General features: G+C 44.3%; 1 protein-coding gene across 6 annotated transcripts in view; it reads right to left on the minus strand.

The window, feature by feature from the left end:
• Positions 1-983: 983 nt before the first annotated feature.
• The window catches only part of kmt2ca (lysine (K)-specific methyltransferase 2Ca), a 684,766-nt gene continuing 670,099 nt past the window's right edge, over positions 984-15,650 (minus strand). For all 6 annotated transcript variants that reach the window (XM_072508182.1, XM_072508181.1, XM_072508179.1 and 3 more), the window contains 3 exons: positions 13,956-14,029; positions 9,021-9,129; positions 984-2,644 (listed from right to left, as the gene is read on the minus strand). In XM_072508182.1, coding sequence (XP_072364283.1) covers positions 2,552-2,644; positions 9,021-9,129; positions 13,956-14,029 — 276 coding nt within the window. In that variant the 3' untranslated portion in view covers positions 984-2,551. The remainder of the gene's footprint in view (positions 2,645-9,020; positions 9,130-13,955; positions 14,030-15,650) is intronic.

The raw sequence follows: 15,650 nt of genomic DNA on the forward strand, positions 1-15,650 counted from the left end.
GGGTAGTATAGTACCTGTGAAGCCGAGAGGCTATTGGCTGACAGGTCCCGGGTCCTGGTTGGATCTGCCGCCTGCTGGCTCCGCCCTGAAGGCAGAGTATAAGAGCTCGAGTTCTCCCACAGCCGCATTCTGTAACTGAGCTGCTGGGGAACAAGTCTTGCTTAATAAAGCCTCGATTGATTTAATCTCTTCTCGACTTGAGTTAGTAATTGTTGCGCTACAGCAGGCAGTCGCGAGGGAGATAGCGCAGGTGAAGGACAGGAGCGGTAAGCTAGTCACAGTGCCAGACGAGATCAATGAAGCCTTTGCGACTTTCTACCGGGAGTTGTACACCCCTGGACCCCGGAGTAGAACTCGAAGATTAAACGGTTTCTCGACTGGCTGGACATAGCAGCTGTGGGGGAGGATAAGAGGCAGGGACTGGGAGCATCACAAGAACAAAATCATGGAGAGCATCAACTCCATGCAGTCGGGGAAGGCACCGGGTCCAGACGGATTCCCAGTTCCTTCAGAAATCTTGTATCCGAGGGGCTGAATGGTCTATTCCTGCTCCGATGTTCCTAATTAGGAATGGGCAACAAATGCTGGCCACATTCCGTAAATGAACATACAAAATTTGCAATTTATTCATAATATCCTCTTCCACGTTTAGCACGCGCCACTTAAACCCATTTCCTGATTACACTCAATAAATGCTTCCTTTCTGTGGTTTTCCTGGTCCCGTACTGAATTACTTTATGCTAATCCACATGAAACTGCACTTACCTTTTACCCAGCGACCCAACAGATTCCCAACATCCTGAATCGGGTTGCATTGTACCCGCCGGATTGCAGTCTTAATGAACATAACATCTTACAGACCAATCTTGTGGCAACTATGCAGGTTTTTGAGATAGTCAATCATTCCAAATTGAACAGGAGCAATACCCTCCACTTGCAGCGGCAGCTTGAGAAGGCAGGTTTTATGCATAACGACAAAACCATTCTATTCATAGATGTAAAATATTTTATTTGTAAATGCTGATCTAATCTGGTTGCACAAACTCCAAAACCCAATAACACTCTTTATACTTCAAAAAAAAGCTTCTTTTTTCCCAACATTAGATACTATTGTACAGGACAGAAAAAAAACTGTAGGACAAATACTGGTAGGATGTTGGAATATTATTGTACAAGAGAAAAAAAATCCAAGAAACAAATTCATACAACTATTTATCAAGAACTATGTACATTTGATTTCTTCTGCAAGGTAAAAAATACAACATGCCATATACATTACAATTTTATGACCGTTTCATTGAATATAACAGTTTACTGATAATGTGCACACAAACTTCATTTTGAACTTAATAGTTGTGAAGTGTCAGTACCAGTTATTTCTTTTCTGTAAATACAAAATAAAGCTAACCCGGTTCAAAATGCGTATTTTAAACCTCTACAAGCCAACACAAAACAGTGTTTGTTTAAAGAAATGTAAACAAAAACAATCCATACAAATATTATTTTTGTGCCTATTTTCTCATTTATTCCAAAACCCTATTGTCAAAAATCCTGCAGTGTTAGCATAATTACATTTCATAATTTTGCTTAAAAATAAAAACTATCTTTGAGGCTACAACCCTTACATGATTTTTGCTGAATGTATTGCGTCAGCAATCCTCTACCTTTACATCTAAGTTTGCTAAAGGGGCTCTTTGCCACTACCTGGATGTGGTTTGGAACCTAATTCACAGTTGGTTAAAATTGGATATGCCCATGTAACCTGACTCAGAGGACTCCACTAAAAGCAAACGGCTGCAGTGTCAGGTAGCATTTGGTCATTTGTTTTTATACTGTTTATTCCTCGCTCTATTTACACTTTGTACAAAGTAACAGGGTTTTTTTAATAATCTGCAGGTAACAGCAGCAGCTTGGCTTTCCTCTACTTTTATTTTTAAAAATAGCTTCATTCACTTATCCAATAAATACAAAAATGTTTCTCTTTTATCATACAGAAATCAAAAAACTACAATAAACTGACTCATGGAATCAAGTATTTTAAATGTTTTTTTAGTGCAAGTTATTTCCCTTAGCTGTATCCCTAAGGAAGTCATCTCAGTACATTCCTTGTTCAGTGGTGTCTACTTTTAATTATTTATTTTATTTTTTTAAACTAGAGGGCCTGCCCCTTACAAATAAGGCTGTGGCCAGCACTGTTGATCCTTCCCCTAGCTGGTGAATTCAGTCCTACATTCATAAGTGCCTATCCCTACTTGAAAGCAGGTCAGCCGTTGGTTCTTTTCCTAGTAAAATCATTTCTCATAGTCGATTCAGGACAGTGACTCCAGTGCTAGACCATTTAATAATCTGCTTCCACCTGCATTATAAACAAACAGATGGGGTGACTGGCGACTCCGCCAAGTCTTTAGTTTATGCTTGTTAACAGAACTCTGTGCTGCTGCTGGAGGTGAGGAAAATCATTTGAGAGCTCCAGGCTTATTTAAAAAAAAAAAATCTATTAAGCATCTCTTCCCAGGGACAAGCAACCCCAGAAATATTGCAAGGAATGGGCTTAGTTCATCCATTTGCGGCAGTTTACAGCTCCACAGTGACATGGGATCTTGTGCTGGTCATCTTCAAAATCAAACTTGTAGTCATAGGACAGCTGCAATAGAAAATGTTTCTCGTCAGTGACTGCATTGAAAAAACAGTTACCAAACACTTAAAAAAGGCTTAAAAACACATTCCACCTCAATTACGAACCAGACCACAGTACAGACCTAGAATTGAAAAGTAAGGAGTCTAAAGTTTACTTTGGCAACAAATTCCATTATAATGCTTACAATTAGAAGGAAAAAATCTCTTACTTCATCAGATTTCTCAAGCCAGGGAGTTTGAAATAAAATGAAAGGGAGTTTGAAAGCCTCAGATAATAACTAACAGTACAGTTAATGGTTTTATCAGTAATAAGAGAAGCAGGACCAAACACACATTAGTTATTTACTTGAAAACCAGCAATGCAGCCGTGAAATGGCTGAGTATTTTCTGCATTTAACAGGATTGAAGAACAGCTCAATTTCTCCATTTGTTGTGAGATATTGGTTACAATGGTATGAACAAATTTATTGCTCGACTCTAGTTACCTTGAGGTGGTGGTGAGCTTTCTTCTTTAACTGCAGTTCTTATGGCAAGGTGATGCAGAGTACTTTAAGCAGGTCAGCATAAAACTACCTGCTGTGGTCATTATCATTACTTTAGGGCAATGGTTCACTTTTACACCTAAGTTTAAAATATTAATTAAGCTAAATAAACTTAGGGTGGAAAAATGTAGTTTTTGGTCTTAACCCATTTGTTTTAGGAAGTCTGTAGTGCGTATACATTAACAGAATTCTTTCAAATTGAGAACGCCTAATAAAGAGAAAGCAGAACAGGGGGACATAATCTTGAAATTGGAGCTAGGCCATTAAGGGATGAAATCAAGAGGAGTTCCTTACAAATAAACCAACCAGCTGATTAGATAATGGCTGATTTGCACCGTAACTCCATTCACCTAGCTTTGATTCACATTCCCCGATAACCTTACCCAGTAAATATCTGTCCATCTCACTCTTCAAAATTTCAGCTGGCCAGCATCCAAAGTCATAGATTCATAGAATCCACGACATGGAGACAGGCCCTTCAGCCCAAACTGGTTCATGCCAACCAAAAAGCCCATCTAAGCTAACCCCATTTGCCTGCTAACCCCATATCCCTCTAAACCTTTCCTGTCCGTGTGTCTGTCCAAATGCTTTTTAAATGTTGTCAATGTTCCTGCCTCAACTACTTCCTCCGGCAGCTCATTCCACATACCTACCACCCTCTGTGTAAAAAAAAGTTGCTGCTCAGCTTCCCATTAATTCTTTCCTCTCTGAACTTAAACCGATGCCCTCTAGTTCTCGATATCCCAACCATGGGAAAAAGACCGAGTGCATTCACCCCTTTGGATATTCGCTTCTAGGTGTGGGAAAAACTGCTTCCTGATTTCATCCCTTTAATGTCCTAGCTCCAATTTCAAGATTATGCACTCTTGTTCTGCTTTCTCCCTGTAGAGGACTTAATTGTCAAATATCAAGTCCCTTTATTATTTTAATAATCCGTGTGTATCTAACCTATCACTCCCTTTATTATCTTAAAAAACACAATTAAATCACCACTTAAATATCTAAATTTAAGCGAACACAAGTCCAGCTTCAAAACTTGCCCTCCATATTTAACCCTATATTCTGATGAATTTGCAATGTATCCCTTCAAGGGTTAATGTTGTTCCCGAGGGCCAGTACCCAAAGCTCATCACAGAATTCCAGACAGGGTCTGACCAAGGCTCTGCACAACTAAAGCATTATTATCCCCATTTTTGTATTCCAACGGACTTGAAATAAATGGAAAACATGCCACTGTTACCCTTTTTGATCACTTGTTGCACCTGTACATTCGCTTTTAGTGATTTCTGTATTTGAATACTGAAATTCCTTTACTCCCCCAAAGTTCCTGCCCTGTCGATATTCAGAACATGTTCACATTTTTCTTCCTCAGATCCAAAGCAGATGACTCACATTTCCCAACATTGAACTCCAGCTACCTCAGTTTTGCTTCTACTCGTTTAGTCTGCCAACTTTCAATTTGCTGCTCCCGTTTGTTAATTATATAACTGCTTAGTTGTATTCCACACAAAAGGGATGGTACGGAAAATGGCCATTCAACCCATCGTGTCTGCTCCGGCTAGAGGGGAAAAAAAAAAACTAGCCGATCATTTTTAATCCCATTTTCCAGCACCTGATCCATGGCCTTGCAGGTTCCAGTGCTTCAGATGCAGGTCCAGGTACCTTTTAAATGAGATCTGTATTTCAGGCTCAACCACGAACTTAGGCAGTGAATTCCAGACACACACTAATCATTCTAACAATTACCGTGAATCTATATCCCCTGGTAACTGACCCCTCAGCTAGGGGAAACAAATCTTTCCTGCCCTGTCTAGGCCCCTCATAATTTTGTACACCTCACTAGGATCACCCCTCAACCAATCCATTGATATCATCATGAGGTTGACAGCTATCCTCTTCACGATCAACTGCATGGTCAATTTTTGTCGTCATCTGAAAATTTCCCAATAATGCCTCCCACATTTGAGTCCAATTATCAATATATGCAACAGACAGCAAGGGCCCCAAATCAGAGCTCTGTAGAACACCACTAGAAGCCACCTTCCATTTGCAAAGACATCCATTGACCATTTGTTTCTCGTCACTGAGCCAATTCACCACATTTCCTTGAATCCCATGGGATCTCATTTGCTGACCAGCCTGCCATGTGGACCTTGTCATATGCCTTACTAAAATCCACTTGGACAACATCCTGTGCACTCCCTCCTCCTTGTTGCTTCCTCAAAAAATTGTATTAAGTTAATAAAACATGATCTTCCCCTAACAAAAATAGGCTGACTATCCCCGATCAATCCATCCCTTTCTAAGTGACAATTTATCCTGTGTCTCAGAATTGATTCTGATAAATTACCCAACACCAAAGTCAGACTGACCGGCCTATCCCTAGCATCTTTTTTAAACAATGGTACAATGTTCACAGGTCTCCAATCTTCTGGTACCTCACCTGTATCTAGTGAGGATTGAAATACCATATTTCCTCTCTGGCTTCCTTTAACAGCCTATGATACAATCCATCCAGTCCTGGCGATTTATCCGCCTTCAAGGATGTCAGTCTCTCTAGTACTTCCTCTCCCACTATGCTTATTGTATCTAGTATTTCACACTCCTAGATCATAGAATTTACAGTGCGGAAGGAGGCCATTCTGCCCTTGGAAAGAGCACCCCACTCAAGCCCATGTCTCCGCCACCCTATCCTCTTAACCCAGTAACCCCAATTAACCTTTTTGGACATGAAGGGCAATTTAGCATGGCCAATCCACCTAACCCCCACATCTTTGGACGGTGGGAGGAAACCGGAGCACCCGGTGCAAACCCACGCAGACACAGGGAGAACATGCAGACTCTGCACAGACAATGACCAAGCCAGGAATCAAACCTGGGACCCTGGAGTTGTGAAGCAACTGTGCTAATCACTGTGCTACCTTGATGCTCTGAGGAGGAAGTAAGACAGACTGAAAACTTCCTTAGCAATGGTGAGTAAATGTGGTTATGAATGGAAGATGTTTGAAGAGACAGGAAGAAGTGGATTCCACATTGATCTGTCGTGTTTCCTGTAGTTCACACTGTTCATGAATTAATATTTATAATATGATAAACATTTTTGAGCCAACAGGGCCTCCTCTTTAATGAGAATGCCGACACCATCCCTCTCCTGAGTGAAGACAGAGTGAAAGAACCCTGCCCATATTTTCAGTATCAACGAACAAGTTACCAAATTCATCTCTAAGAGACCCTGCCCATTTCTTAGTTATTCTCTTGCTCTTGATGTACTAATAAAATATCTTTGACTTTTCTTTGATTTTACCTGCCAATATGTTTTCATAAATTCTCTTTGCTTTCCATTTCACCCCTGTACTTTCTATATTCCTCTAGCCTTTCTCCAGCATTAGGCTTTTGTGACTGTCATGTTTATTTTTCTGCTTTATCTTGGCCTGTATGCTTCTGGGTAACCGGGGGCTCTAGATTTACCAGTAACACCATTTTACTTTGTGAGGATTTGTCTACACTGTGCCCATGGCAGGTGCTGGTCACTGATGGGAAATTCACCTATGCAGCACACGTGTATACAGGACCAAGCTGAAAACGGATTGTTGGATTATGATATGTAATATATGATTGATAAATAAAAATGTTGACGGGCAGGCTCCAGTTCTCCCCTCCTGGCCTGACTGTCTGAATTATAACATAATTCACACAACTTACTGTGCCACCTACTTTAATGCTATCAGCAAACTTGGATATGGAACTGTTCATTCCCTCATTCTGAATGTATGTGGTGAAAACTTAAGGCCCCAGTACAGATCCTTTGGGAAGATAACTCATTACATCTCAATCAGAAACCAGTCTTTATACCCCCTACTCTGTTTCCTAGCACCCTAGTGACCCATGTTACAAAGTTGGCAACATCAGGCTGGAGACTGAATATGCCGGGTGTCTCTTCTGTACTGTGGAACCTATGCTTCAACCATTAAAACACATCAGTCAAGAACAAGGGAAATAACCTCAAATAATTCTCACATTTTTATTTTTCTGTTTTTATTCCCAGTACTTCAAGGAGTAAAACGTGCCAGGAGTAAATGAACTAGATGGCATGAATACTGAGTTTGTAAATATGACTGGTTAATTTTGCATTTTAAGAATGCAGGAATTGCTTTGATGAAGGTAACAGCATCAGTATAATCTACTGCAATTCAAAAAGGCATTTGACAATGTTCCATACAGAAAGAAATTAAGGAGGAGGAAGTAGGACAGACTGAAAACTGCCTCAGCAATAGCGAGTAAATGTGGTTATAAATGGAAGATGTTTGGAGAGACAGGAACAAGTGGAGTTTCCTGTAGTTCACACTGTTCATGAATTAATATTTATAATATGATAAACATTTTTGAGCCAACAGGTTTAGGGCCATGTGACAAGCATTAAGAGAATATTTTATTAATACACATAACGCGGGGTGTTACTGGCAAGGCTAGTAACAACATTTATCACTCAGTTGTATCCATCTCTAAGTGTCCTTGGGAAGGTGGTGACAAATACAACGGAGTGACTTTCTCTGCCATTTCAGAAGGTTGTTAAGAGTCAACCACTTTGCTGTGGATCTGCAATTCGGGTAAGGACGAGAGATTTTCTTCCCTAAAGCAACCAGATCGACTTTTACAACAATCCAATAGTTTCATAGTCACAGTTACTGATTCTAGCATTTTATTCCAGATGTTAATGAACTGAAGTTAAATTCCCCAGCCTGGTGGCGCAGTGGTATTGTCACTGGACTGTCAATCCAGAAATCGCTGGGGACCCCTGGGTTCAAATCCCACCGCGGAAGATGGTGAAATTTGAATCGTATTAAAATCTGTAATTAAAAGTTGAATGATGACCCATCTGGTTCACTAATGTCTTTGAAGGAAATCTGCCATCCTCACCTGGTCTGGACATGTAACTCCAGATCCACAGCAATGTGGTTGACTCTTAAATGCTCAAGGGCAATTAAGGTTGGTCAAAAAGTGCTGGCCCATGAAAGAATTAAAAAAGACTAGCTCATAGCCCATTCAAAGGGTGATGGATAGGAATGACGGACCGCTTTTAATCTGGTGAAATCCAAGATTATACATATTGAGACTAACATTTTGTTCATCAGTAAAGATAGAACAGGTGAAACAAAAGAGTGTCAGGCATGGTAAGTAAGCACTTCAGGAACTATTCTCCACTCTCACCTAAGCAATATTTTTCAGTTAGCTTCATTTAGATGCAGAGAGAACATATATATTTTGAATACAAGATAATGCCCAGTAAGAGTAAAGGTTAAGAGGCGAAGCTAGAGTTTAATGTTTAAATTAGGGGTCAGCTTGATAGAATGGACTCTGGATGGGGTGTGGTTAAAGGACTAAAGACCAGTCCCCACCCTGGTCTTACTGTGCTCTTACCAAATAGAGGTTTCAACTCACAGCTGAACAAATACCAATGTAACCCAGAACTCGGTCCTTTTTATTTTTTATTTCTCTGGGTCCTTCCCCAAAATCAACTGAAATGATTTTAAACATTTTTTCTTGGAAGGTGGACATCGCTGGCTGGGCCAGCATTTATTGCCCAACCCTAATTGCCCTGGAGAAGGTGGTGCTGAGCCGACTTCTAAAGTCCATTTGGTGTAGGTACACCCACAGTGCTGTCAGGAAGGGTGAAAGGGAAATTATGATGTTTAACTTCATGTTAGTTACCTGTAGAAGCTAATGTAAATGCAGCATTGGTTGATTGTAACTTTATTTCAGATAAGCATCAGTCAGTGTTAGGCACAGTGGGGGATGTAAAGCAGACCTAATGTCACATGTTGCTTACAAGATCTGACCTACCTCCTCTCCTTTTTGGATCCTTCGGTTGGAACTGATGATTATTTTGTGTCCTTTCTCAAACGTCACCACCTCAGCCACACAATTTGGGGCACAGGAATGATTAATATATCTAAGAGAGATTACAATGCACGTCAGTTTACTGGAAACTATTGCATGAATATAAAAGAAAAATGCAAACTGCCTCAGTAATAACAGCTTACAAAAATATTAATCAGGTTATCACAATTTTGTGGCAGGAGCTTCAAGCTGGCTGGCTCTGTGGACCAGACATCTTTGCTAAATTTAAGTAGAATCTAAATAGAATCATGGGATTAATTAAGGAAACCCAGTTCTCCGCATACTAGGAGATTTATACAACTGAATAGGCCGATCCAAATTTGGGACAAGCCATTGGAGCACTGCTCTTTTACTGAAGCAGTGTCCACATTTATGTTGGGAGAACAAAGCCAGGAAGGAGGAGCTTAGCAAATGCCTACGCTGGCAGAGAGGCGCAGCGGAAACGTGCTGTGCCCTATAACCCAGAGGTCGATGGATCAAAACCATTCTCTGCTAGTTATCTCAGGGTAGCACAGTGGTAAGCAACATTGCTTCACAGCGCCAGGGTCCCAAGTTCGATTCCCGGCTGGATCACTGTCTGTGTGGAGTCTGCACGTTCTCCCCGTCTCTGCGTGGGTTTCCTCCGGGTGCTCCGGTTTCCTCCCACAAGTCACGAAAGATGTGCTTGTTAGGTGAATTGGACATTCTGAATTCTCCCTCAGTGTACCCGAACAGGCGCCGGAGTGTGGCGACTAGAGGCTTTTCACATTGCAGTGTTAATGTAAGTCTTGTGACAATAAAGATTATTAGGAAGCCAAATCCCTAAATAGACTTGAAGCCAAATCGGTGTTAACCATTTAGTGTTGCTACGTAGGGAACATTGCTTCTTTCTTCAACTCATTTTTTTGGAAAATCTGAAGGAGGTGACAATCAGACCAGAACCTTGTATTCTTGCACTAGGGGGATTTTTGATAGGCACTTGTCAATGTCACTGGGATGGAGTTATCCACTGCAGAAGCTGAAGATCAGATCTGCTCTGTGCAAGTCAAGGTCCTGCATGCCCATGGCTAGTCAATGCAGCTCAACAAGCCACACCTTCCGACATAATGTCACTGCAGCTTACAAGATGGATACATGCTGGAAGGCATTGACAGGTTCATTGGAGTCTTTGCAGAAGAAATAGGGAAAACGGACAAAACAAACTCCCATTGATCCAGGAACAACTAGCAACAGAGACTGAGCAGTGCTGCACTAACTGCTGGGGTACTGCACAACCGTAGGAGTTATTGTGAGATCTATGTTAAGTGATTTCCAAGGTAAAGTTCAAGACCTTGTTCTAAGTATTAATCAAATTTCCACCTACAATGCAGCAAATTGCCATTACACTCATTGCCTTTAAACCAGGATTAGCTTAAATTTGAGGACAGTGAACTGGCCTGAAGGATATCTAATCAGACACAAACCCCATACATACACAGTCACCAACAGACACACACCACCCTTCCATAAGACCATAAGATATAGGAGCAGAATTAGGCCATTCGGCCCATCAAGTCTGCTCTGCCATTCAATCATGGCTGTGAGCTTCCCCGCCCGCATTGCTGACAAATCACAGGAGAAAGGTGATCCCTTTGCAAAGCGTAGTCATAATTCTCTCTAATACTTCAGTGGAACCAGGCAGTGTTAAGAGCGGCGGGCTTGATGCCACCCTGTCTGTTGAGGGAATGTATTTTTTACACTGCAGCTCTCTAACTGGAGGAGGAAAGAGAAACTGACCTCCAGAGCAGGCCTGTAGTGCAGGTGGGTTGTATCACCATCTTTCATGGTCGTTTATTATGTCAAGTCTACAAATTACCTTATTTACACATTTTAATTCACAGTGAAAAGAATTTCCAAAATATGGTTATGCCTTTGCAATCCTGAAGGAGTAGCAAACATTTGGGGTCATTTTCCAGCATTTGGAGGTTTTTAAAATGCAGATGGATGCTATTAGCATTGGAGGTTACAGGATCTTGGTGAGACCTCATCTGGAGTAGTGTGTAGTTTTACATTCCACGTTGAGATGACTTTTGATGGGCGAAATGACCGTGTATTTTGTAAGAGGTGGGGAGCAGTAACTCTACCTCCTGACTTCCCATGTGAGCATGGGCCTGGATCCTGGAGCCGCACCCATTGTTGGGCATTCCCTGCAAGGCCATAGGTCCCTGGTAGAAAGAATTTGTCGGCCTTGAGGACGCCAGGCAGGGACCTCAACCTTGTGGGCCCTCCTTGGGGCATGAGCTTTAGGTGCGGCTTGAAGGACGGTGCTCAGCCTGGGGCACGGCCCAGAGGAGGTGGATGAGCCTGGAACGCGGGGCTGAATCCTGGATCGCAGAGCGCGGGGCTGAAGCCTGGAACCCAGAGCGCGGGGCTGAAGCCTGGATCGCAGAGGGCGGGGGTGAAGTCTGGATCCCAGAGTTGATGTCTGGATTCCAGAGTGCGGGGCTGAAGTCTGGATCGCAGAGCTGAAGCCTGGACCCAGAGCGTGGGGCTGAAGCCTGGATCGCAGAGCGTGGGGCTGAAGCCTGAATCCCAGAGCGCGGAGCTGAAACCTGGATCCCAGAGCGCGGGGCTGAAGCCTGGATCGCAGAGCGTGGAGCTGAAACCTGGATCCCAGAGCGCGGGGCTGAAGCCTGAATCCCAGAGCACGGGGCTGAAGCCTGAATCCCAGAGCGCGGAGCTGAAACCCGGATCCCAGAGTGCGGGGCTGAAGCCTGGATCCCAGAGTGCGGAGCTGAAGCCTGGATCCCAGAGCGCGGGGCTGAAGCCTGGATCCCAGAGTGCGGAGCTGAAGCCTGGATCCCAGAGTGCGGAGCTGAAGCCTGGATCCCAGAGTGCGGAGCTGAAGCCTGGATCCCAGAGCGCGGAGCTGAAACCTGGCGCGGGGCTGAAGCCTGGATCCCAGAGCGTGGGGCTGAAGTCTGGATGGCAGAGTGCGGGGCTGTAGCCTGGATCCCAGAGCGTGGGGCTGAAACCTGGATCCCAGAGCGCGGGGCTGTAGCCTGGACCGCAGAGCCCAGGGCTGAAGCCTGGATCCCAGAGCGCGGAGCTGAAACCCGGATCCCAGAGCGCGGGGCTGAAGCCTGGATCACAGAGCGCGGAGCTGAAACCCGGATCCCAGAGCCCGGGGCTGAAGCCTGGATCCCAGAGCGCGGAGCTGAAACCCGGATCCCAGAGCCCGGGGCTGAAGCCTGGATCCCAGAGCGCGGAGCTGAAACCCGGATCCCAGAGCGCGGGGCTGAAGCCTGGATCACAGAGCGCGGGGCTGTAGCCTGGAACGCAGAGCGCGGGGCTGTAGCCTGGATCGCAGAGCGCGGGGCTGTAGCCTGGATGGCAGAGTGCGGGGCTGTAGCCTGGATCCCAGAGCGTGGGGCTGAAGTCTGGATCCCAGAGCGTGGGGCTGTAGCCTGGATCGCAGAGCGCGGGGCTGAAGTCTGGATCCCAGAGGCCGGGGCTGATGCCTGGATCCCAGAGTGCGGAGCTGAAGCCTGGATCGCAGAGTGCGGGGCTGAAGCCTGGATCGCAGAGTGCGGGGCTGAAGCCTGAATCCCAGAGCCTGGGGCTGATGCCTGAATCCCAGTGCATGGGGCTGAAGCCTGAATCCCAGAGCGCGGGGCTGAAGCCTGAATCCCAGAGCATGGGGCTGAAGCCTGAATCCCAGAGCCCGGGGCTGAAGCCTGAATCCCAGAGCGCGGGGCTGAAGCCTGAATCCCAGAGCGCGGGGCTGAAGCCTGAATCCCAGAGCCCGGGGCTGAAGCCTGAATCCCAGAGCCCGGGACTGAAGCCTGAATCCCAGAGTGCGGGACTGAAGCCTGAATCCCAGAGTGCGGAGCTGAAGCCTGAATCCCAGAGCCCGGGGCTGAAGCCTGGATCCCAGAGAGAGGATTGGAGGAGGTGGCAAAGCCTCAGCCCCTGCAAGGACTGAAGGAGGGGTGGGAGACATCGAGGAGGGAGAGAGAGGGAAAATAAGATAGAGAGAACAGGACAGCAGCAAGGAGCTGGTGGGCGAGTGGTAGCGTTCAGGAACCAAGGCCACAGCGAATGCAGACCCATGCCTCTGGCGGCAGCTGGAGAACAGGAAAGTGGCAGCGGAGCAGGTGAACCGTTGTGGAAGGTCCAGACGGAAGACCTAGACTGCAACCCCAAGTCCAAGAGGCCACAAGGAATGAAGATGCACTTCATATCTGGGAGACAGGGTAATCTAGGTTGCATGGTCCTAGACAGTTAGCAACATTAGCTCCACCAACTAAACTCTGCTACCGAGCTGATTAAAGTCAACTCTCGATGGTAAACTGCAGGATCTGGACTATTGCTAACACAGCCCGTTCCTCTAGGTTAAGTGTTTCCATTAATGTTTGTAAAGATTTGATGTTAGTGCAATAAAAGAACCCTGTTTTACAATCTTCGTGCTGCCCGTATGCTTGAATGTCACATAATACTTGACCTAACAGGTTAAAAACAAAAAAGGTTCCATTTCTTTTTCATTAGTAATATTGTACTGTCTCCAGTTTTGAGGCAGTTACAGACAACATGTAATTTTACTTCAAGGCTATAGTATGGCAGGTACAAGAATGTTGCACGATTTACTGCTTTATAAATGGGCCTATTGTAAAATACTGCATGATGTTTACAAGGCTGGAGTGAAGGAAAGGGCAGCATTTATATTTCAATAAAAATGTGTACCTCACACAAATGCATTCAGCGCACTCACAAACTACTACTGCACACTGAATACTCTGAAGAATGTTAGCAATTAGTGAGTGAGAGGGAGTTAGCAATTTCCTGTTCCAGGAGCAAGATTGCCAGGCCTATGGGGAGGGGGCAGTGACTCACTCCAATTTTATTTTCACAAACACCTACCTTGCAGGACCTCCCGTCAATGTTGCATCAATAACGTGGTCGCTGTCAATGCGAAACATGTACACTCCACGGTTCTATGAACAGGGCAAGAAAGAATATGTGCTACTTGAGGTTTTGTATACAATTTGCATTAACATAATGCAATGAATGCAATATGCAATCCCAAGGTGTATAACAAGTAACAAGTGTTATCAAACAAAATTTAACACTGATCCATCTGAGATTAGGACAGATGACCAGAAGTTTGGTCAAAGACACAGAAACATAGAAAATAGGAGGACTTGGTCATTTGCTCCCCCCCCGCCCCCCCCCCACCCCGAGCCATTCAATTTGATATTTTTAATATTTAGAGATCTATCAATCTGAGTCTGGAAAATGCTCAATGATTGAGCCTCCACAATCCTTCAGGGTGGAGAATTCCACATATTCCCAACCTTCAGAGTGGGGAAATTCCTCATCCCAGCCTCCCTCTTATTCCGAGACTGTGTTCCCTGGCTCTTGACCCCCATCCCATCCAGGGGTAATATCCATCCTGCATCTACCCTGTTGAACCCTGTAAGAATTTTATGTTTCAATGAATTCATCTCACATTTTTCTAAACTCCAGAGAATACAAGCCCAGTCTCCTTAATCTCTCCTTATAGGACAACCGTGCTGTGCCAAAGATCAGTTTGGGGAACCTTCAATGCACTCCCTCTATGACAAGCATATTCTTCCTTAGATAGAGACTAAAACTACACACAATACTCTGGATGCAGTTTCACCAAGGTTTGATACAATTGCAACATTCTTTATTTCTATGCTTAGAAACATAGAAAAAATAGGAGCAGGAGGAGGCTATTGGCTTTTCAAGCCCGCTCTGACATTCATAATGAATGCAGACTATTTATTAAGTGATGGCTGATCATCCAACTAAATAGCCTAATCCCGCTTTTCCCCCATATCCTTTGATCCCCTTCACCCGAAGTGCTATATCCAACTGCTTCTTGAAAACATACAATGTTTTGGTCTCAACTATTTCCTGTGGTAACGAATTCCACAGGCTCACCACTCTCTGGGTGAAGAAATTTCTCCTCATCTCTGTCCTAAATGGTCTACCCCGTATCCTCAGAATCTGATCCCCAGTTCTGGTACTCTCATCTTCTTACAATAAAGGCCAATTGTGTGCTGCACCTGCATGTTAACTTTCAATGACTCATGGACCAAGCCACCCAGGTCCCTCTGGATATCAACACTTCCCAATCTTTCATCACTTAATAAATAGTCTGCATTTCTGTTTTCCCTACCAAAATATATAACTTCACATTTTTGCACATTATATTCCATTTAATAATAATCTTTATTAGCGTCACAAGTAGGCTTACGTTAACACTGCAATGAAGTTACCTGGCTTGGGTCACTGTCTGTGCGGAGTCTGCACATTCTCCTTGTTTGTTAGAAGAATTGGACATTCTGAATTCTCCGTCAGTGTACTCGAATAGCCGAGTGTGGCGACTAGGGGACCTTTTGGTTTCTGGGGGTGAGACCCACGCAGACATGGGGAGAATGTGCAAACTCCACACACACTAACCCGAGGCCAGGATCGAACACGGGGTCTTCGGTGCCGTGAGACAGCAGTATAGGGCAGAGAGCACTGGTGTAAGCTGGCACAAAGTGTATCACTGCCGTCCCTCCTGAAATTAGCAAAATGTCTTCT

This window comes from Scyliorhinus torazame, chromosome 6, assembly GCF_047496885.1.
Source record: "Scyliorhinus torazame isolate Kashiwa2021f chromosome 6, sScyTor2.1, whole genome shotgun sequence".
Lineage (NCBI taxonomy): Eukaryota > Metazoa > Chordata > Chondrichthyes > Carcharhiniformes > Scyliorhinidae > Scyliorhinus > Scyliorhinus torazame.